This window comes from Doryrhamphus excisus, linkage group LG18, assembly GCF_037039965.1.
Source record: "Doryrhamphus excisus strain RoL-2023G ecotype Guam linkage group LG18, RoL_Dexc_Guam_v1.1, whole genome shotgun sequence".
NCBI lineage: Eukaryota > Metazoa > Chordata > Actinopteri > Syngnathiformes > Syngnathidae > Doryrhamphus > Doryrhamphus excisus.
The window spans coordinates 8,135,894-8,160,650 of NC_136374.1; the positions used below are offsets into that span (position 1 = coordinate 8,135,894).

At 40.5% G+C, this 24,757-nt stretch overlaps 1 protein-coding gene across 2 annotated transcripts in view; it reads right to left on the reverse strand.

Moving 5' to 3' along the window:
- Positions 1-473: 473 nt before the first annotated feature.
- nxph4 (neurexophilin 4) overlaps positions 474-24,757 on the reverse strand; it is an 81,895-nt gene continuing 57,611 nt past the window's right edge. For both annotated transcript variants that reach the window (XM_058055125.2, XM_058055124.2), the window contains one exon: positions 474-4,157. In XM_058055125.2, coding sequence (XP_057911108.2) covers positions 3,336-4,100 — 765 coding nt within the window. In that variant the 5' untranslated portion in view covers positions 4,101-4,157 and the 3' untranslated portion in view covers positions 474-3,335. The remainder of the gene's footprint in view (positions 4,158-24,757) is intronic.

Below are 24,757 nucleotides of genomic sequence, written 5' to 3' on the forward strand. Positions count from 1 at the left end.
AAATGAATGAATTACAAAATCATAATAAACAATATGAATAATACACAATATAAATAATGTAATGAAATCTGGTTTGAAAAGCAAAGTCATATTACATGCATATTAGTGTAGCATATTGATTTCCACTTAAATGTCTGCATATACAGTATGTAATCGGAATGTTCTCAAATCCAACATGTCTTTAATAAGCACTCCCAATGTGCCGTCATCTTTGGGATGCTTCAGGCTTCATGGTGAAATTCCAAAGCAAAACAAAGTTCCCTTCAATATGTTGTAGAAAATTAAAAGGACATATCTTCACAAAGCTTGGCCTGCAAATCCCTAATCGTAATGAAACGTAACTTCACTCTTCATGTGCTGTCCTTGTCCAGATAACAGGGAAATTCTTGACAAATCTTCCACAGCTTGTAATTGTGCTTCTGGCTTTGAGAAAGAAAGAAGACATTCACTTTGCGCTGCAAACGGCGGAAGGTTTAAAATATTTTAATGTGCTTTTTCATACAGCATATTTTATGCATATTCAGCATAGCATTTCTCATACATTGAAGTCTCTCTTCTATCCGGGAATTGAGATGTGGGGCCACAGGGCATGAACAACAGTCAGTCTACAAAAACACTATAGAAGCCATACATTCATGGCGGCCTCCCTTACAGTCCAAGTTGAAGTCGTAGGGTTGTTCTCAACTGCATAAAGTACCGTATTGACCTGAATATAGGCGACCCCTCTTTTTTTTTTTAACCATGGCTGGGAGAAAATCTTTGAATGTATAAATCTATAGACCCCAAAGACAAGACAACCCTGTTTCTCAAGACCTGCTTTTGGAAGGATGCTGCTTCATTAAATAGTGTTATCTTAACATTAGCACCGTAACTGTGGTGTTGGAAATTCAAAAAAGAATTAGTTATACCGTAATTTCCGGTGTATAAGCCACATATTTTTTCTTAAACTTTGAACCCTGAGGCGGTTCATTTATGGGCATGTTCTAATCTCATGGCATCTCCTTTACTCCGAAACTACAACAAATTGTCTAAATCCTGTGCCTGCTCGCAAATCAGTGAAGAAACGGTAGCTCTTTCTTTGGCAGGAGCCAATCCCAAGCTATAAGGGAACTCACAACAGGCTTGTCAACCCATCGGAAATCGTCATTACTCAATATAACAGTCTGAGAAAGAATGCTAAAATCATTACATGTCACCTTAACAAACAAAAGTTAGGTAAGAAATATACAAGACAAGAACCAATATGAGTTCAGAATTTAAAAAATATATATTTTAACGGTTTCCCCTCATGCATTGCTTTCCAGCAATGCATTTCACCCTCTGGTGAAAAATTGAAGCTCCCCGGCAGTCATGTTAAATGAACTGCTTAACATAGTTAACATAACCTAGTTAGTTAGTTAGTTAACATAGTTGTTGTTTTTTATTCTAAACTTATGTTGGTACTTTTCTTGTATATTCCTTAGCTACCTTTTGAGTGTTAAGTCGCTGCGGGATGATTAAGCCAGCAAGTATGCTGTAAATGCTAACCAGTGTCAAGTGTCAAATTTATATTTTTATGTAAAACAGCATTACTCACGGTGTCATCTGAGAAAGAATGCTAAAATCATTACATGTCACCTTAACAAACAAAAGTTAGGTAAGAAATATCCAAGACAAGAACCAATATGAGTTTAGAATAAAAAAAATATATTTTAACGGTTTCCCCTCATGCATTGCTTCCCAGGAAAGGGATCCGTCTGGTGCAAAATTTAAGTTCCCCGGCAACCATGTCAAATGAACTGCTTAACATAGTTAACATAACCTAGTTAGTTAGTTAGTTAACATAGTTTTTTTTATTCTAAACTTGTGTTGGTACTTTTCTTGTATATTCCTTAGCTACCTTTTGAGCGTTAAGTCGCTGTGGGATGATTTAGCCAGCAAGTATGCTGTAAATGCTAACCAGTGTCAAGTGTCAAATTTATATTTTTATGTCAAGTATATTGACTAACACAAGTGCAAAAGTGAATATTATTTCATTCATAATGCGAAAAAAACATATTTAGAAGGTCTTAAACATATTTTCTATCCTAGAACTATGAAAATATTCCATTCATAAATAAGGAATCCTGCTTCACGGCATTGTCCCGCAATTTGCTGTGGCGAACATTCGAACAGACGGAGTGAGCCTTTTGAAATCTGAAAAAGATACCATTCGCTACATCAGAGTCTTCGATGTTATGTTCGGCACATTTCCTCGACAGTCGATACTGTGCCTCAGACAAAGGACTGAATGTTTTGGGCGGGTGCGTCTACCATCAGCTATCACTATCCTCTTTTTCCATGTTGAAGTTGTCATAATTCCAGACTTGATCAAATTTAGTTAAGATTTGTCAGATCAAAACACTATTGCTGTGTAAGACTTCAAAACATGTGATATTAGCTTCTACTGCGGTATGCACTACTTTCTGTTTTGGTACTCTATCATGGGAATTGTAGTTTTTTCGTTATTTTGCCATTTTGTGTTCAAAGCATCTGAACAAAGTGGCATCTTATAATCTGGGAATTACGGTAATTTCATTTTTTTTAATTGTTGTTTTTATTTTTTAGCATCATGAGCACTGGAAGTGAATGATGAGAACCGACAGCTTGTTCTTATACACTATATTCTTATTTATGCTCTCATATTCACTTCAAAGCGCTGCTCAAGAGACGCAACTCATTCTCAAACATTATATCTTTATGAATGCCAGTGGATAACAGTTGTTAAATATTGGTGCATAAATAATGATGCACTGCATTTCACGCCGGTAATGGTAACTATTTTGTAATGAGTTAGATTACCCATGACAGGAAAACAGTAACAATGTTACTAACACCATTACTCCCAACACCGCTGATCAACATTATGTTAAAATTAGTATCAAAAATGCTGTGTGTGAGTAACAGGAAGAAAAGCTCTGACTCACGTGGGGAGAAGTTGTTTGGCGCAAGTTTACATGTATAGATCTCCAGACCCCGAATACCCCCCAAAATAAGAACTGCCTTTTTCTGACTCCGTCTAAGGAAAAAAAAAACCTTCTTGCATTTAGGTCAATACGGTAAAAATACTGAGAAAAAAAATATCTCAAAACAAGAACAGCGCTGAGGATGGGATCAATATTTACAGAAACAACTGCAAAAAACAGAAAGTAGAGGGAGGGGGGGGGACTCCTCCTCATCCTAAGCATCCATAACTTTGATTATACTTGATTTCAATCCACATTTCACAGCAGCTTAGAGGCAAGAAGATGTCCCCTGCTCCATCAATATATAATCAATATGACTATCATTCCCATCGGTGTCTCTTCTGTCGCTTTTTATCCAAAGTAAGGGTGCTCACTTTGGAAGTTGTAGTCCGGGCACACCTTCTGAACCAGCTTGTAATCGATGCTAAAGAAGGAGATGAAGATACAGATGACCTTGAAGGGTTTAGCGCACAGCCAGGCGGCGTGCGACTGAGTGTGCTCCGTGAAGCACGTCTGAGACGGGTCGTAGAGGCAGGGTTTGGGCTTCTTGGATCTGTTGGTTTTCTCATACTCCACTCGGCAGTTAAAGGTCTTCACCTCTTTGGGGTCGATAGTAGATTGCTGAGTGTCCTGGATCTGGACTTCCTGTTGACTATGGGGGTGCAAGAACTGCTGCTGCTGAAGGACCTCAAATTCCACTACTTTAGTTGGAGGAACAATACTGACTGAGACGTTCCCGAGACTGGATGAATTGTGACGGAAGTACACGGTGAACGTTCCATTGATGTGGTCCACAATCTTCCCAGTCACCAACAAGCTGAACTTGAGAGTCTTGACGTTGAAGTAAAAATCCCCCCAGCCAAAGATCTTCTTGGTCTTCATAGCCGTCTTCAGAGAGGGCTTCCGCTTTGAGCGGTAGCCCGTCTGGTCTACCAGCAAGGACTGATTCCGGGTCGTGTCGTAGGGGTTAAAGAAACTGTAGGTGGGCGGCTTGGATTTCATGGGCGTCTGGTCAAAGGAGGACGTGAAGATTCGTGTTTGGTAAGGAGGTTTCACCGCCCCTCCAGGTGATGCTCCACCTGTGCTTCCAGACATGCCGTAAGGAAGAGTCTTCATTGCCGAGCCCACCGGGCCCAGCTCTGAGAAGTCCACTCTCTTGTCCAACCCTTGGACCTTGACATGGAAGAAAAACAAAAGGAGTATCAGATGCATACTTAATAGATGACACACTTATTGTCACTACTGATGGGAAGTATACATCAATTATGTCACTGGACTGGTGGCGAGCTAATCACAGGGCACATATAGACAAACAACCATTCACACTCACATTCATACCTATGGACAATTTGGAGTCGCCAATTAACCTAGCATGTTTTTGGAATGTGGGAGGAAACCGGAGTACCCGGAGAAAACCCACGCATGCACGGGGAGAACATGCAAACTCCACACAGAGATGGCCGAGGGTGGAATTGAACCCTGGTCTCCTAGCTGTGAGGTCTGCGCGCTAACCACTAGACCGCCGTGCCGCCGATGAAAAAGCTTTATTTTTTTTTTAAATAATTTTTCCTACAACTCAGCCATTACATAAGCACAATAATCCCTAACCCAACTCTGAACAATGTCACTTCCTGTCCCCTTCCCGCTCATGTAACCTAGCACCAGAAGACATCTACAGCAACACAAGTTTTAAGCAATGTCTCATATGGCTTATTTTCTCTTGTTATGTCTACTCTATTGGATAATAAGAGTGTAAAGATGATGGTTTCATGTCAAGACGGCTCTAATAATGTAAAAAAAAAAACATATTTAGGCCTCTAACATGTAATGTCCCTCTGATGTACTCGTTTGTGATCCTATCCATCCTGGTCACTCCCAATGAGAACCTCAGCATCCTCATCTCTGCTACCTCCAGTTCTGCTTCCTGTCTTTTCCTCTGTGGTACTGTCCCTAGACCAAAACAACATGGCTGGTCTCACCACAGTTTTGTATACCTTTCCTTTCATTTTAACTGAAACTCTTCTATCACACATCACGCCTGAGACTTTTCTCCACCCGTTCCATCCTACCTGGATCTCCATTGTTCTGGACTGTTTACCCCAAGTACTTAAAATTCTCCACCTTCTGTATCTCTTCTCCCTGTAACCTCACTCTTCCACTTGGGTCCCTCTCATTCACACACATATACTCCGTCATGCTGCAGCTAATCTTCATTCCTCTCCTTTCCAGGGCAAACCTCCACTCTTCTAGCATGTCCTCCACCTGTTCCCTACTCTCACTACAAATCATCTTCGTCATCTGCAAACATCATAGTCCATGGAGATTCTTGTCTAAGCTCATCTGTCAGCCTGTCAATCACCGTAGCAAACAAGAAGGGGCTCAGAGCTGATCCCTGGTGCAGTCCCACCTCCACCTTGAACTCTTCTGTCACACCCACAGCACATCTTACCATTGTCTTACAGTCCTTATACATGTCCTGCAACACTTTAACATACTTCTCTGTCCTACAAAAACATTCCATTTAAAAATTAGAAATCCAGTTTTGCAGAAATGAATTCATCACAATCAGGTCTGGAACCAATTTACCGTGATAAATGAGGGATTACAGTAACTCACTTTATTGAGATCCAAAGAGGGGCCAGCAACCCAAATCTAGTAATTAGTGTCCATTATTAAAATAGCAAACAATCTAACTAAATAATTAACTTATATTAAATAAATCACCCCATAAATCAAATCTACAGACATCAAATTTGTTAAACGTTTCCATGCTTCATCTCCCCCAAATTCAATAAAATAAAACCATCTATTTTTGAATTTTTGTTGTTCCAGACTACCAAACAAAGCGAGCGTGTAAGACAATAGTAGTGTGTTTGTGTGTGTGTGTGTGTGTGTTTGTTTAGACAGCTTTCTGCGTTTAATCTACAGCCATGCTGGTTTATTCTCAGGTCTGACTGACGACAAATCTTTCATGTCTCATCAGTCACATGACACTCATGCTTTCTATCCATATTCATGCATGTGAAAACACACGCAGCTGTCAAGGTATGCTTCCCCAGAGAATCCAACCCCAAACCTTTCAAGACTAGTCCGTGATCACATCCTTGCTTGTCTTTAGTCGTGACAGGTTTGTCATCAATCACTCAATCTAACACACTAGTCCATATTTCTATTAGTACAGTGCATCACTCAGCCCTGCTAATGCATTCAGTCATAAAATGAATGTATCTATTTCTGCTGGCAATTCATTACCACGCCTGCAGAGGGGATTACTGCCGATGTTGATTGATGTTTGAGTACGTGAATGCTTATTGACCGATGGAATTATCACAAAAAATACATAAATGGCAGGCGTTGATAAATGATTAGTGACAAGGATAATGACCCGCTGAAGATAATCTGTATACCCTCACCGCCCTCCATGCTGGTACGGGAGGCCTGAGCAGCAATGCTGGCAAAGTGAGTGTGAGTCCATACTAGGAAGTGCAAGTCATGAATGAGGCATTCAAAAGTTGCAAGTTTACTACTGAATTGGGACTTAACCCTGTTATGGAACATGTTCTTAGTTGTGCAATTGTTACTTTAACTCAGAGTTAACCTTAAATGACTATTCAAGGTTACATTTACCTTCAGACAAAGACAGGGACACCAACTTAGTGTTTTGCTATTTATTGAATTCAGTAGACTGTGATTGGCTGGCCACCAGTCCAGGGTGTACCCCGCCTCTCGCCCGAAGACAGCTGGGATAGGCTCCAGCACCCCCGCGACCCTCGTGAGGAAAAGCGGCAGAAAATGAATGAATGAATGCTTTTTTGAGGAGGACGGGGCAGCACGGCGGTCTAGTGGTTAGTGCGCAGACCTCACAGCTAAGAGACCAGGGTTCAATTCCATCCTCGGCCATCTCTGTGTGGAGTTTGCATGTTCTCCCCGTGCATGCGTGGGTTTTCTCCGGGTACTCCGGTTTCCTCCCACATTCCAAAAACATGCTAGGTTAATTGGCGACTCCAAATTGTCCATAGGTATGAATGTGAGTGTGAATGGTTGTTTGTCTATATGTGCCCTGTGATTGGCTGGCGACCAGTCCAGTCCTCTGAAGACAGCTGGGGTAGGCTCCAGCACCCCCGCGATCCTGGTGAGGATAAGCGGTAGAAAATGAATGAATGAACAGAGATGGGAGTGTGTGTACAGGGAAAATGATGTTGATGAAGCAATATTCTTAATATTGATATGCAATGCTATGATAAGCAATGTCTTTTAAAAGAAGTAATTTATAAGAAAAAGAAGAATCAGACATGGATGACTAAAGGCTTGCAAAATTCATGAAAGAAAAAAAAACACATTATATAGGAAATTGATCTTTAAAGAAGCAGAGAAAACGTACATGATGTGCTTTATATATTACTATATTGACAGTTACTATGGTACACATAATGTCATTGGATGGTCATATCACCTCGTACTTCGGTACGAGGTACATTATTTAAAAACAAAAAAACAACCTTTAATTGTATTATGGAAAGCAGGAAGTGAACAAATGAAACAGTTACTCATTGTAAAAGTAAACTGTATTATAGAAAGCAGGAAGTGAACAAATGTAACAGTTACTGATTGTAAAAGTACCAGATGGAGGGGTAGGATTTAATAAGCTTTGCTTCTTCCTACTCCTTTTGGACATGTGGAACTGTGAACTGATTATGTGATGCATTCAATTGTAATCTGATGCATGTTCAAATGAAATAAAACCATTACCATTACCATTACAAAACATATAAAAATATGTGCAGCCATTGTTGTAATTTACTAGACAAAAATAAAAACAAGATTAGAACAACATGGGGTATTCTGAACAGTATTATCAGGAATGGTACTGGGAAAGCTGATCTATTATATAAATGGAACTGTTAAAAATGATATGAAAGAGGTAGTAGTAGTAGGTAGAGGTAGATTTCCAATGAATACTTTGTAAATATTGAACCAAAAGATCCAAAATGTCATGTCAGTGGAGGAAAGAAAGGAAATCATAGCCAAGAATCCCAATTCCATGTTTGTCAATATACAATATTGGCACTAATAGAAATCATAGAGGAAAGTCCTTAGACCAGAGGGAGTGTTCAGTTGCAGTATTTATGGATTTAATCAATTTGACACAATTAATCACAACATCCTAATTAATAAACTGGAAAGATATGGAATCAGGGGATTAGTGTTGAACTGGATTCAAAGATACCAAGCTCATTTTCAGTCGTTTGTATTGAGTTGTAGACTCCTAAAGAGCAGCTACACATGCCAAGCCATACAGAAAGCTTTCTAGATCTTCCAGAATCTGCACCTATACAAGTTGCATTTCCTTTTATTTCCAAAATGGTATGTTTTCTGTGATGGGTGACTCAATTGACTCGAGCACCCGATTCACTTCAGTGAGTGACTCATCAGAACTCGAGTCAGTAAAAGGAATGTCGTTTCCCATTACTAGAACATACTGCTCTACGGGAGGTAAAAATAAGCTGCAGCGTCAGGAAAGAATCCTGGGAGTTTGTGCAGGGAATGTGTGATGATGACTTCCTTATGAATGTGCTGTCAGCAGTGCTGCGCTTTAGCGCCGCGTGTTGCCATCTGTCAGGCCAACACTGCTTGCTGGTACAGCGCTAATCAGTTCTCAAAATGTGGCAACAGAACCACCACCGCTCGCACCATCATTAAAATCATCAACATAGAATACAGATATCCTTGCAAAGATGGCGGCCGTGCTTTTCAACCACTTTTGTTCAAGTTTCAGCCCCCGTGATGTGGTAAAAATTTGCGATGATTCATGCTTAACAGCTTAAAACTACACAGTGTGTTTTTTTTTTATAGCGGTGTGAACAATTTCTAGTCGATCCGACTCATGGGAGTATGGATTTTAGTTAATATATTTTCCTGAATAACTGTAAAAGTCATCATATGAGAACAAAGACATTATTTTAATAGAATATAGTTTTACAGGAGCTCCTCGGGTTACATATGAGTTACTGCACTTTCTTTGAGTGTGGTGAAAGTTGGAACTTATATGCAATTGATACACAACCTAATGTTACCTAAACAACTAAATCACAACACATGAAATGCATGGAAAATACAGAAATAAATAAATACAACAAATAAATAAATACAACAAATAAATAAATAATACTAATAATAAATAGATATAATATAATATAATATAATATAATATAATATAATATAATATAATATAATATAATATAATATAATATAATATAATATAATATACACCCTCGGGCATCTCTGTGTGGAGTTTGCATGTTCTCCCCGTGCATGCGTGGGTTTTCTCCGGGTACTCCGGTTTCCTCCCACATTCCAAAAACATGCTAGGTTAATTGGCGAATTAATTGTCCATAGGTATGAATGTGAGTGTGAATGGTTGTTTGTCTATATGTGCCCTGTGATTGGCTGGCCACCAGTCCAGGGTGTACCCCGCCCCTGGCCCGAAGACAGCTGGGATAGGCTCCAGCACCCCCGCGACCCTTGTGAGGATAAGCGGTTGAAAATGAATGAATGAATAAATATAATATAATATAATATAATATAATATAATATAATATAATATAATATAATATAATATAATATAATATAATATAATATAATATAATATAATATAATATAATATAATATAATATAATATAATATAAAAAATAAATAATACAGAAATAAACCTGGCTATTACGTGTGCAGGAATGCCATCATTATCCATGATAAAGGTATTTCAGCAGCTTTGACCAGGCTAGCATTCAATTGTGATATCTGCACTTATTTTAATTAGCAATTAACCAGCAATTGCAATTAACTGGCGACATGATGTGATGATGTCTCTGCACGTTCGGAGAACATGTCATATAGGTCCAATGTCAGCAACTTTGCAAACAAAGTATAGCTGGAAGGTACCATCTTCTCTTTTCATGCCAACAGTAGGCAATAGATGCAGTTTACAAGCATAAATACAAAAATGTGTGTTCTTGACAGTAAATCCATTTAAACAGTGAGGATTCCTAAGAAAAATATCAGCTATTTTCTCTGGACACAAAATCCATACACTATATAGACTTTTTTTTTTTTTAACAAAAAGGATATTTGCCTTATAAGGTGACATAAGGCCGACTGACCCTCTGGTTGCTTAGTCAGTCACAAAAATTGTCAGAAAACTTTTGCAGCTGATGGAAAGTTGTGATGATGATGATGACGAGGCATACAGAGTAAAACACGCAGTCACACGGGTTTTGACCCTTAAAGGCCACCGTAGCTCTTGCATATATCAGGGAGTATGAAAATGAACCACCAAATGTCAGACAAACTCCTTCGAGTCCACCCACTCATTCATTCATTCATTCATTCATTTTCTACCGCTTATCCTCACAAGGGTGCTGGAGCCTATCCCAGCTGCCCTCGGGCGAGAGGAGGGGCACACCCACGGACTGGTGACCAGCCAATCACAGGGCACATAGGACAACCAACCATTCACACTCACATTCATACCTATGGACAATTTGGAGTCACCAATTAACCTAGCATGTTTTTGGAATGTGGGAGGAAACCGGAGTACCCGGAGAAAAAGCACACATGCACGGGGTCAGAAAGTAGTTTGGGAGTGTGACCAGTTACAGCGGAGAACATGCAAACTCCACACAGAGATGGCCGAGTTTGCATGTTCTCCCCGTGCATGCGTGGGTTTTCTCCGGGTACTCCGGTTTCCTCCCACATTCCAAAAACATGCTAGGTTAATTGGCGACTCCAAATTGTCCATAGGTATGAATGTGAGTGTGAATGGTTGTTTGTCTATATGTGCCCTGTGATTGGCTGGCCACCAGTCCAGGGTGTACCCTCGCCCGAAGACAGCTGGGATAGGCTCCAGGACCCCCTGCGACTCTCGTGAGGATAAGCGGTAGAGAATGAATGAATGAATGTGTTAATGAGACAATAGCCACCCAGGAAGTACGGTACAGAAACCGTAAGTAAAAGAGGAAGAGCAAGGAACGCTCCCAATGCTAAGATGCGTGAGTCTTTTCTGTCTTATTCTCTGTTAGTAAGTCTACTATATTGAGTATTAGGACTGTAAAAGTGGGGTTATTTCGTTTAATCTGACTTTGTGAAAATTCATTTATCATGGTCAAGTCTGAAACCAATTAATTAAAACCTGTTAATTGAGGGATTACTGTAGAGCAAAGAACTGTTAAAAACATTTACGGCAAACGTCTTCGGAAGCTATCCACTGCTATGAAATCCCCGTTGTGTCCATTTGGGCCCGCCACAACCGCAACCATTCCTCACCGTGAAGCGTTACACATGTCAAAAAGGCAAATTGGGCTGCCCGCCGGTTATGAATGAGCCCCGTGTTTGTAAGAATGCTGGAGGATATTGTAGCAGAAGATGGAACAGGCACGGCGGAGGACTTATACATATGCATGATAAGCAGCAACTCAATAAGAGAACAATCATAGCGCACACAATCAAATTACAGAGCTTGTGAGACAGAGGGAGATGCCGTGGAAAATGTTATTAGTGCACAAGTGCGATGAGTAGAGCAGCGAGTGAGGAGCTCGTGTACATTTCCCAGGAAATGGGGAACATTAATCATCTTTAACTTCATTTAGAGGTTCATCTGAGCAAAAAGCATCTTTGAGAAAGCCTATAAGCTACCTGGCGAATGAAATGTAAGGATTGTTCATGCAGGAAGGTTATGACTGTGGCTCAGAGTGAGAAAAGAAAGAGCAGACATGACAGGAAATAGGATGAGGTGTGCATGCATGCAGGCGACAGAGCGCAGGATGGAGCTTCACACTATTATTAAATGGGAAAAGGTCACACCAGCTCAGAATTGACTGCTGAAAGCTGATATATTGCCACAATTAAGATCTCTTTTCATCATTAAGGAAGTGTCGGATCAATGTCTGCGCCCTCACCCATCCAGGTATCCGATGTACTTCATTCCCGCATTCATCAGTAACTTCCACGCCCTCCCTCCCTCCCTGAGGACTGATGAGACGATGAGGGCTGCCTGTCTCACAGCTTTTTTTTGCCAGCCTTGTTCCTTTGTTTAATTGGACTTTTATTGGTCACAATCAATTCATTTTCATCTGAGCTGCAGGCGCATTGATCCGCTGTCACGGGGAAGAGTCAGAACGGTTCAACTCCCGCAATAAGACCACTTATTGTTTCTTCAACAAGTTCTCCTTCAGTTCCACCTTGAGTGAGACGTCATCTACTCAGCCTTTTATCGGCCACGGACATGAATTCATGGTGAACAGTTTATGTTTATGGGGATTTTTATGTATGCCGGCTTTGGGTGCAGATACTGTAATTCATTCTTTGCTGCCTAAAGGGGCTGCTGTGGAACGTAAACAAATTTAGCAACTTTAGGACAGTTTCTGTGTGTTTTTGTTTGATGGACTGGCTGTTGCTAGGCAATGCCTACACATTACAAATGTATGTGAAAGGAAAAATGGGATGTACTAGTCATTGTTGCCAACTTGCCGACTTTGTAGCTAAATCTGGTGACATTCCAAACAGGATCATTCATTCATTCATTTTCTACCGCTTATCCCAGCTGTCTTCGGGCGAGAGGTGGGGTACACCCTGGACTGGTGGCCAGCCAATCACAGGGCACATATAGACAAACAACCATTCACACTCACATTCATACCTATAGACAATTTGGAGTCACCAATTAACCTAGCATGTTTTTGGAATGTGGGAGGAAACCGGAGTACCTGGAGAAAACGCATGCACGGGGAGAACATGCAAACTCCACACAGAGATGGCCGAGGGTGGAATTGAACCCTGGTCTCCTAACTGTTAGGTCTGCGTGCTAACCACTCGACCGCCGTGACGCCGTGTATATAATATATGATAGATATTGTATATTATACAGTAGATACTCGCTTAAATTCCCTACAATTTAAACATTTCCTGACCAAATACAGGGCAGAAATCCAAGATGAGGCTGTGGTGAACCTCTCTTCTCAGCTTAGTGCGCAAGTCTTGCCTACGCTTTCAGCATATTATAGGATTGGGGACATGTGTGAGCTGGAAGGTGCTTGTCACTGCCATCCTTCCATTGAGCAGAAAAGCCAGCTATATTTTTCTGACCGCTATTTAGCAGCAAGTCAAATGCATGAAAGATATTGCCTGCCCTGCTGAATGAATGACTGAACCTGACTGCCAAGCTGATGGATTAGACATCCAAGCTCACCAGAAGGTGATAAGACTTTTACAACAAAGTATCAAACCATTTCCTGGAAAAGGATAGGGTGCACATGGAGTTGGATCATGGCGCCTGCCAGCTTGTATTTGTCAGCATGTGGCCAACAATATAATGTTGCACAAACATATATTGGTATATTGGTCTTTCACTTGTATGTATAGTGCTTTTCCACCTCCAAGGTACTCAACTGGGGGTTCAGTATATTGAAGAGAATAAATAGTACTTCAATGATATGAATAAAATGATGACTAAGGAATACATACCACTATGAAGTACAAATACAGAACACACAAAATGTGCATAAAACTAAGAAGATTTTATAAGGCTTAAAAGTCCCTTACAGTTGAAGTAGATTGATGATTGATCCACAATTGTGGTGATGTCATATATTCATTTAAGCGAATAAAGTTGGTGTAACGACCAGCTACCGTGTTCGTGAATGCACCTCACCGTGATTGTGATTGGTGGATAATGAGGAAATGTTATGTTGCTGGTGTGGAGCGTGATGGAGAAACTTGTTTGGAGCGGATCCCTGCAGTTGCCGTGTTCTGATGGGCAATTTATAAAGTTTATAAAGAGTGTCAGAATATGTGTTCCACTGTCGGGATGCTACATTATTACAAGACAATACTTGCAGGTGGCTAAGTTTTTCGGTCTGGTTTGTACCGTTTATATCGGGATCAGTGAGCTTAACATAAGGAGCAATGTAGGAACTGTACATTTCACAACCCTGGACTACACCCTGGACTGATCGCCAGCCAATCACAGGGCACATATAGACAAACAACCATTCACACTCACATTCATACCTATGGACAATTTGGAGTCGCCAATTAACCTTGCATGTTCATGGAATGTGGGAGAAAACCGGAGTACCCGCAGAAAACCCACGCATGTACAGGGAGAACATGCAAACTCCACAACTGAGGCAAGTGAGACCTGCAGTTCTTTGGATGTTCTTGTGGTCAGGGGGTTGGGTTTCCACATTCTAGAAGTGTGAGCATAAGTGACTTGGTTGTAATTTGGGTTGATCAACTGATCAACTGATGTGTGAGTAAGGGTGTCAATGTCACTGTTCTTTGGATTTTACAGAGTGAAAAAATCCATTTGGATTCTTATATTCTAACAGTCTCAAGGACAGTTTACAAGTGACTTCAAACAAGAGTTATATCCATCCATTTTCTATGCCGCTTATGCTCATTAGGGTCGCTGGGGTATGCTGGTCGTATGTGGGAGGAAACCGGAGTACGCAGAGAAAACCATATTTCGTTCCAAGTGAGAGGTCTTATGAGCGTGTTAAGTTTCTGTGATAGCACAAACACTTGTCTACAACAGATTGGAAAATATTCCATTCCTAATAAAGAACACATCCTTAAACAAGTTGACAATTGCCTCTGACTATTTTCTGTGCAACTCCAGCTTCACCAACGTAGGGACAATGATACTGCTTTCACCCAATAAAAAGTATAATTATGGAGATTATTGGTACAAAATGCTGGGTTTTCGCACAAATAAAAACAATCCAGTTTTGCTAGAAAAGCAAAAACTGTGTATGGGGATCCAATGTAATATTCGTAGGAAAATGCATTTGGAAACTAAATTGGACACGTAAAGGTCCTAGTGGTGTGGTCTAGTGGCTCAGACATGTTCAATTTTACAGCCAATGATTTCATTCTGTTTTGACAACTGTCAAATCATGAAAAAAAACTTGTTCCTTACCCTGCTCCCCCCCCCCAACACACATATAAAAAAAAGAGGGAGCACTAAAAATGTCATTTAATTACACCAAGCAAAATAAAACCAGAGGGTAAAAAAGTGATAAAGTGGTAAGAGAGGGGGGGATGGATTGAGGGAGTACGAGAGAAAAGGCAGTCAAAGCGATTTCGCAGTCCACTGGTGTGACTGGATTATCATGAAAATGAAAGCTACTGAGTCAGGGAGTGTCAGGGAGCAGAGAAATGGAGCCCAGACAGATAACAGCAAGCCGGGGAGACAAAAATGAATAAGAGGGATGAGAGCAGAGAAAGCCTAGGACGTCTGTGAGACAATATGAGCAGAAAGTGCAAAGGGACAAAATGTAAAAAGACAATATTATTATACATAGACACCATGCGCACTGAGATTATGAGTGCAATAAGACAAAAAAAAAAACTCAGAATAACAGCACTTTCTTGAGAAGTAATATTATTTCAAGAGGACTCGCTCGGCTGTGAAATAATTTTTAGTTAAAGAAGTGAAGAAGAAAGAAAGTGTCTGCCACAAAAAGGATTTATGAAGGTATTGTGTGCCAGCTTAAGTGTAATATGCCCACAATATTGCAAAATATTGCGGATAGCACCAGAAGGCAATAAGAGGGACATGTAGAAATCCTCTACCATGCCATGTATGCGTTCATGCAGCGACAACTAGCACTGATGTTGCTTTGGAGATTTTTTTCATCCATTCTTGCCTTGTTACCTCTAACTGTGGGACACAAGTTAATCTGGTGCAAGTCCCACGCCTTTGAAAGTTCTTCAGTTTGACTGCAACATTTTATGTGGGAATGGTTTAGTTTATTTTTGAATATGATTGGCAAAAATGATATGGAAGTTTGAAAAGTAATAAGAAGAAGCAGTATTTATTTATCCTACCCATTCTATGCTTTAAATGTGTTTGAAGCATCTGTAGGGCTTAAAGGGGACCAATTATGCAAATTTTCGGCCGTTTGCATTGACATGTGGACTACTATTGACTATAGAGCAGCTACACACAATAACCCACTCAGAAATCTTTCTAGATCTTCCAGAATCTGCACCTATTCCAGCTGTTTTTCCTTGGATTTCCAAAATTTATTCCATTCCATTTTAATTTATTCCACCAACCGGCCACCTGCGGACACACCCACTTCGCTGTGATTGGTCACACTCCCAAGCACTACAGACTACTTCTGGACTACTGCCGAATCCCACTTTCTAATTTTCCAATTAACCTAGCATGTTTTTGGAATGTGGGAGGAAATGGAGGAGATCCCTGAGGGTGGAATCAAACTCACGTCTCCAAGCTGTGTGCCCTGCGCGCACACCACTCGACCACTGTGCAGCTGTGTTACAGAGAAGTCGACCAGTCCAGGGTGTACCCAAAGACAGCTGGCATAGGTTCCAGCATATCCATGACCCTCGTGAGGATTGAAGGCGTATAAAATGGATGGATGAACATCTAAGAAGTTGAGCTGTGAACGTTGGTGTTTATAGGTGGGTGATGGTGGGTCCCATAGCCACTGATCTAGTGTACACTATCATACTGACTTGGGAGGGGCTCGTCTCCACTGTGACCTTGATCGATTCACCTGAGGAAAGTTTTTTTTTTTGGGGGGGGGGGGCTGTCAAGTAGTTTGGTGGTATTTGCTGAGTGAGGGTGCCTCGTTTGCATTCAGGATGGCAGGCAATGCATCAAAAGATGACAGCTCTCCCATTCCTCCCTTAAATAAGAGTGCTGGCACTCTTAGCTTTAATCTTTCATCTAAATAAGTGTTGCAGGAGTCTGCTATGTAGCCAGCAGGGCTAGTCGGGCTCCTGACGTCTTGCTCCTCAATTTCTCATTTGTAAGCGTGTAAACATATATTTGAATCAGATTGTAGAGAGAGAAAAAAAACGCTTGTCCTCGTCACCTGCCAAGCTATTTGTGTTGAAATGTATGGAGGTTAGACTAAACAAGAAAGGTGTGGCAGCGTGAGTGACACGCTGAACGCCAACGTGACAGTGATTGATGGCCTCACACGTTGGAGATGAATGAGGAATGGAATAAGCAAAGGGGAGTGTGATGAAAACAAACAAACTATCTGCGTAATGAATAGCTCAGATGAAGAAGAAGACAAGGGAGGTGTTGGTGGTGTGCGGGGTGCAGGGGCACGTGGGGTCCCTGTGACGACTCCAACAAGTCAACCAGGCGGGAAAAATACATAGCGGACTTTCTCAGATTTGTTTCCAGCGCTCATCAGTGGGAGAGCTGGATGACGGATGGACTGGCACTGGGCACCACGTGAGCGTGGCAGAGTTAGTCACCAGAATAACTACCTGCCCCCGCCCCCCCATCTTCCTTTTCCAACTCTTCTCACAGTCTCACACTCAATAAGACGATTCATGCATTTCCACACTTTCCTCACACACTGCTTGTATACTCCAGGGATGGGCTCCTCATCTTATTTTTAAAATGGACTAAACCACCTCTTTTTCCTCAAAAAAAATACATATCTTATTCTATTTCTAATAATAATATTGATTCATTCTTCATTCATTTTCTACCGCTTTTCCTCACGAGGTAACACCCTATATAATACGGTCTACCTATGGAAATTGATAAAAATGCTACTATGCTAATGTCAGCATGGTAGCAATGCTAACACCTAACATGATGAAGCTAAGTGTTCATATGCTGTGTCTACTCATGAAAACTGCAAAACCACAACTATGCTATTATTAGCATGATATCAATGCTAACGTGCTATTATTAGCATGTGTTGTGGCGTTATATGCACAAATGCAGAAAACTATCTATCTCACCATGCTAAAGAATCCATCCAGCCTTTTTCTATGCCGCTTGTCCTCACGAGGGTCGCGGGTATGTTGGAGCCTATCCCAGGTATCTTTGGGTGAGAGGCGGGGTACACCCTGGTCTGCTCGGTAGCCAATCACAGGGCACATATAGACAAACAACCATTCACACTCACATTCATACCTATGGACAATTTGGAGTCGTCAATTAACCTAGCATGTTTTTGGAATGTGGGAGGAAACCGGAGTACCCGGAAAAAAAAACACATGCATTACTCATATTTAATTTATAGTTGTATTTTAATGTGAAAAAGTAGCAGTTTTGTGAGAATACTATTGTAATATTATGAGGAATATGACCGTATTGTTTTGAATAATGGCCTATAGTTCCACCATTGATATCCTTTTACATAAAATTTGATGTAATTATCGTTGTAGTTGCATATCGAATCGTTTAGCACAAAGAGATTTCCCCTGCTTATTATATAAACTTATTTCTATCTGCGATTAAATGTGATTAATTGTAAGTTTACTATGGAGAAAATGTGATTAATCATGATCAGCCCTAATTTTTACATTAAAAATACATTTTTCTGGGTATTTATTTAAGCAATGAAAAAAATCTGTTTAGCTGTTAAGAAGCCTAAAGAACCAGCTCTATTTAAGGAGAGGAGCCAAAAAAGGACTCCATTAAAGGGGACCTATTATGCTCATTTTTCGACCCACACAGAAAACCTTTTAGACTTTCCAGAATCTGCACCTATTCCAGCTTCCTTTATTTGTACTTGCTTTCAAAACGGTCTAAATGTGCTGATTTAATTTATTCGACCCACTCCGCTATGATTGCCCACGCGCTTAAAGTGCTTCCTAACTATGAACCATATAAGGAAGTCCACCCCTCTGTGACATCACAAAGGCACAGTTTTACCACACCTCTAAAAATCGAGTGTTTTGAGCTCGGCTCACTTCCAAATGCACAAACCTCATTATCTGATCCCTTGGTTAAAAGATTACCTAGCAATTTGACCCTTAATATTAGCTATTTTGACTCAAGCCTCCTTCATATTTTAATTCTTTTTTGAAACGTCTTGCTTTGTCAGCTTGGGTCAGCGTGTCCTCAGCAGGGGCTGATTGAAGCAATAATCGAAGAGAAGTAAAGAGTATGTCTATACAACCTCTAAGAGGTACTAATAATAGGGAGGGGGCACTGTGACATTTTGCTTTTCATTGTCACGTTAAGCGCACAAACAATTATTTGTTTATAGAATAGCAAAGAATACTTGTGTCTCTCCGGGTGAAGCAACTGTTATTACCTCCACCAAGGACATCACAGTTTCCTTTCTATTTTCATGTTCTATTTCATAGTACAAAAAATAGATTTCAACCAAACTTAGTAGAGGGGTGTGGTATGAGCCACGAGTGAACCCATTAACGTTTTGGTGTGCGTGTCTTACTTTTGTGAGGGTATTTTTCAACATTTTCACATCGGCGATAATGAAAACAAGAAAAGCACTCAGAGAGAGCAGACCACCGCCATCACCCCCCCACCTCCTTATTATGATTTCCACCATGAATATTAGTCCTGCATTTATTTCATCTACACATTTAGATTAATCGACAATGAAAAGATACCATAGAAGAGTTTGAATGACTCAATTAATGCTGACAATGCTAACATTAGCATGCTAACACAGAGCATAATAGGGCTGCTTGTATAAGTGCATACCTCTGAAAATGCTACAAGTGTTATTATAATTATGTTAGCATGCAACATGACTTAACATGGCAACCGTTCCACTGTCTGATCACTTTATCATCCACCTGAAGCCATGCTGACTCTCCTTCGTGCTAACACGGTAAGAACACCCAGCCTGAAAGCGCTAAGTACCTGCTTAAGTTCATACTCGTGAAAATCACAAAAATGCTAGTATGTTTAGGTTTACATGCTAACAATGCTAACACCCTATATAATATGGTCTACCTATGGAAATTGATAAAAATGCTACTATGCTAACATCAGCATGCTAACAATGCTAACACCTAACATGATGAAGCTAAGTGTTCATATACTGTGTCTACCCATGAAAAGTGCAAAAACACAACTATGGTATTATTAGCATGATATCAATGCTAACATGCTAACTAACACTTAGCATGTGTTGTGGCGTTATATGCACAAATGCCGAAAACTATCTAGCTCACCATGCTAAAGAATCCATCCATCCATTTTCCATGCCGCTTATCCTGTTATGTTGGAGCCTATCCCAGGTATCTTTGGGTGAGAGGCGGGGTACACCCTGGTCTGCTCGGTAGCCAATCACAGGGCACATATAGACAAACAACCATTCACACTCACATTCATACCTATGGACAATTTGGAGTCGTCAATTAACCTAGCATGTTTTTGGAATGGCGGAGTACCCGGACAAAACCCATGCATGCATGACGACAACCTAGAGCCCCAATTATTAACATTATTCATAATTAACTGAAGAATGAAATATGATAATACTGTATTAAACATTATGTATTTTTAAGAAGCAAAATGATGGAGACTGACTCAACTGTGCCTCTGCTGGTTGCAGCCAATTACTGCACTCGTCTTCATTCATTATACTCAATGACAGCGACAAAGGTGGTTCCTAAATAAAGAGGCACACAATGTACAGTGTAGGCTACGGTGGGAAGTTTCCTCTCCTCGTGCTGCCTTTCACACGCCTTTGCTGGGGTATAAATCACCCACATTCAAGGGCACAGCGTTGGGACCCCTAGCTGAGATCTTTCACATGCACCATCTGGACGCAGAGTGCTGACCAGAGGATTTGCTCTCATTCTGGAGCTGCCAGATGAGTGTGTACTGTATTATCGTCTACATGCAGGTGTGTCATGGCGTACACTCTCACCTCTGCAGAAGAAGGGAGTGCTGATGAGGTTTTCAGAGAGACCAAAGGATCATGACAGACCAAAAAAAAAAAGTAGAGCGAAGAAAAGTATTGCAATAGTATGATTCCCACACTCTATCTTCTTGCATTGGTTACTATCACGCCACCTCATGATTGTTTCCCCACACACAATAGAATCCACTGTGTTCCTGAGAGGTGACCCACAGGCTGCTCCTTATTTTTCTGGGCTGCTCACCCCTCCTTAGATCTGCAGACTTTCTTTCATCAACTTGAAAACCAACTAAGGATGAAATCATTTACAGACTAAATAGTCATTTCTCTTGCTCCGCAACCCTGAAGAACACAATCAAGACCAATGAGCTTCAGCTTGTTTGGGGCCTTTGTGGGGGGAAATGGACAATTAGTTAGTTCATTCAGTCATTCATTTTCTACCGCTTTTCCTCACGAGGGTCGTGGGGGGTGCTGGAGCCTATCCCAGCTGTCTTTGGGCGGGAGGCGGGATACACCACAGGGCACATTCATACCTATGGACAATTTGGAGTGGCCAATTAACGGAATGTGGGAGGAAACCGGAGTACCCGGAGAAAACCCACGCATGCACGGGGAGAACATGCAAACTCCACACAGAGATGGAGAGGAAGAGAGGAACGACTCGACCGCCGTGCCGCCAATTAGTTAGTTGGGTTACACAAAATATTGCACAATCAATTTCTATGAATGTTTCTCTCCACACGCTACTGCTAGCTTATGGTGTCTAAGTTATACAGTAGTTTCACTTTTGGGTCTCACATGCAGCTATGCTGTGTTCAAAGACCGCCAACAAATGTGGAAAAGACGTAATGAGTGAAGCATAAAGATAAAAACATGTACTAGCTGTTACCTGTATTATAACATATGTATAAATTATTTCCAACTTAGATTGAATGAAATACAAAAACTGACTACAAATAAAAAAATATTCATAAAACAACAAAATAAATGACTGCTATTACTAATAGCATACCAAAAGATCCTAGGATGCATTATGAAGCACAGGGACACTAGAATCAATAAAACTTTGATAGTAATTTTCAGTAAAGTACAATTCCCTGCTAATTCCCATTAAGAACTTGCTGGCTATTTGTGCAGCAATAAAAGGCTGAGAAGAAGAGCAAGGCTGGTGAGTAACAGTCAGGCAGGACCATCAAATGACTAGACGGGACATCTCTCCTTTGTCCTAGGGATAGACGCTCTGTAAACACAACCACACTTTTTAAATGTGATGTGACAAATCAAAGGGAGTCGATTCATTTCTCTTTCTCACTTTTTACCCCTTAAAGAAACATCGAAGAGAAACTTGGATATTAATGGAACTTTGTGGACCAAATGGAACAAATCTTTTTGGACCCCGGGGGTTGCAAACAGCGAACATAAGCACCTGGGTCCAAAACCAAGGACTGGTCGCCAGCCAATCATAGGGCACATATAGACAAACAACCATTCACACTCACATTTATACCTATGAACAATTTGGAGTCGCCAACAGGAAATTAATAGTGACCTCAAATTTCGCTTTCACATGCCTTTCGTATGTTTCAGCCTTATTCCAAAATGAATAAATTCATTTTTTTTTGTCAAAATTCTACACACAACACCACATAATGACAATTTGTTTAAGTACTCACAGCCTTTGCTTCATACTCACTGTTGATATGTTGCAATCATACCTGTCAACCCTCCTGTTCGACCTGGGCAACTCATATTTTGCACATAATTGCCTGTGTTTTAACTGTCCCTTGTTCATTGCGGTTAATTGGTTCTCGACCAGGCCATGATAGTGAATTTCCACAAAGTAGCATTCTTTATTTATAAATGGAATATGTTTATAATTAGACAATAGAAAACCTGTTTATAATACAATACATGGAGTCATGGATTATTAGAGCCTTCTAGACATTAACTAGCAACCCTATAACACTTGTATTTTGCCTTTTTATTCTTGAAAATGCCTTATGTAGGTCAAATAATCGCTTAAATATGCAAATTTTGTAATAATAATATGCCAAATTCAACCAAGAAAGCATGATTTATTAATATATTCTTGAAAAACTGTCAAATTGAAGTCACGAAATTCATACTATGAAAGGCAAGGGATGTTACCATATTATGTGTAGAGTTTAGGGAATTTTGTGTAGAATTTGGAGAGACTTTAATCAAGGCTATAACATAACAAAATATGGAAAAAGTAAATACTTTCAATTTGCACTCTAAAATAAACACCCTATGTCATATAAACACCTAATATCTCAGAATATCAGAATAATCATCTTAACATAATCCCTATCTTCTGTTTATGCTTGGCGGGGGTAAGAAACCCAGCGGGTTGTGGGTTCAAGTCTCCCCCTGTTGGCCATTAGACAAAGCGCAGGGTTGAATCCGCTCTGCAATGCTTCTTGCTATTATTTATTCCATTCAGCAAAATTATCGACGACCTAACAAAAAAAGCTCAGCACACAAACACACAGCCACGCTAAGGATTTGGCCGGCATCCAGAGCAGATGGGTGGGATGCGTAGAAGATACAGTGGGCCTAGCGGGTGGCGGTGGAGGTGTGGGGGGGGGGCAGGTTCCAGGAAAGCGCCAATCTGTCATTCCTAACAAGCCAGGAGACTTGGAGCGAGGGCAGGTCAAAGAGACAGTACACACACACACACACACACACACACACTAATGTGCACACATACACAAACGCACACCCAACGTCCCCGCACATGCATCACATTCCAAATGAGACATTTCTGTTAATTAGAAGACGAATTAATCATCCAAGCAAGAGAAGACAGGAGAATTCCAGTCAACAATTAGCGTCTGCATCTTTCTACACATTTCCCTTCATCATCTACTTCGCTTATCTTTAAAATCCCACACCTAAGAACTTCCCAGAACTATGGAAGACACTTGCCTTCAAATCTTGCCTGATGGATTACAATAAAACTACCAATGCACAGAATAATTACTCATTCACACTCTTCAAACTTGTATACTATTACTTGGTTACTGAGGTTCTCATTGGGAGTGACCAGGATGGATAGGATCAGAAAGGAGTACGGTCGGCCCCAAACTATGGAACTCTCTCCCCTCCCAAGTAAAAAAGGCCCCCAACATCGAAAGCTTTAAGTCTAAAACCCACTTTTATTCTCTGGCTTTTAACTCGGAGTGAGTCCTGTGTCTTTTAGTTCTTTGTTTTTATTGTAATTGGTTTTATTTTTTTATACTTTTATTGCTTTGTTTCTTGTTTTTAATATTTTAATATCTATTTTACTATTTTATTTCTTAAATGATCTTTTAGTTTTAGATTATTACTTTTTAATTTTACTAGTCTGTGCAGCACTTTGGAAACTCTGTTTAGAAAATGTGCTATATAAATAAAGTGGATTGGATTGGTTACTGAGGTTCTCATTGGGAGTGACCAGGATGGATAGGATCAGGAAGGAGTACATCAGAGGGACATTACATGTTCGAGGCCTTAGAAATAAAGTCAGAGAGGCCAGTGAAAGAGATAGTGAATATATTGGTAGAAGGATGCTGCCAGGTATAGGAGGCGTAGAGGAAGACCAAAGAGGAGGTTTATGGATGTAGTGAAGGAGGACATGAGGGTAGTTTTCTCCTTACTGTACTAAATATTAACTGAGCCACAACCTAAAAATTGAGGTACATACGATACTGTGGTTAGGGCGAACTGTTATACCCCATACTCCATGTTGTTTAAATAACTTTTAAACAGGTGTCAAAGTTAAGGCCCGTGGGCCAAATGTGCCCCCGCCCCACATCACATAATTATTAACTTCAAACAGCGTGCTTATGAAAGAGTTGCACAATAAAGTAATATCAGTATCAAGGGGCCATATTCTTATTCAAAGTAACATCCATCCATTTTCTATATGGCTTATCCTCACTAAGGTCACAGGGGTATGCTAGAGTCTATCCCAGCTGACTTCGGCTGATAAGTGGGGTACACCCTGAACAGGACTCAAAGTAACAAAGTAAAAATGATGCAGCTTTAACTATTTCAACCTGTCTGTACAAAATGACACCTTAAAGTCATTAAAAT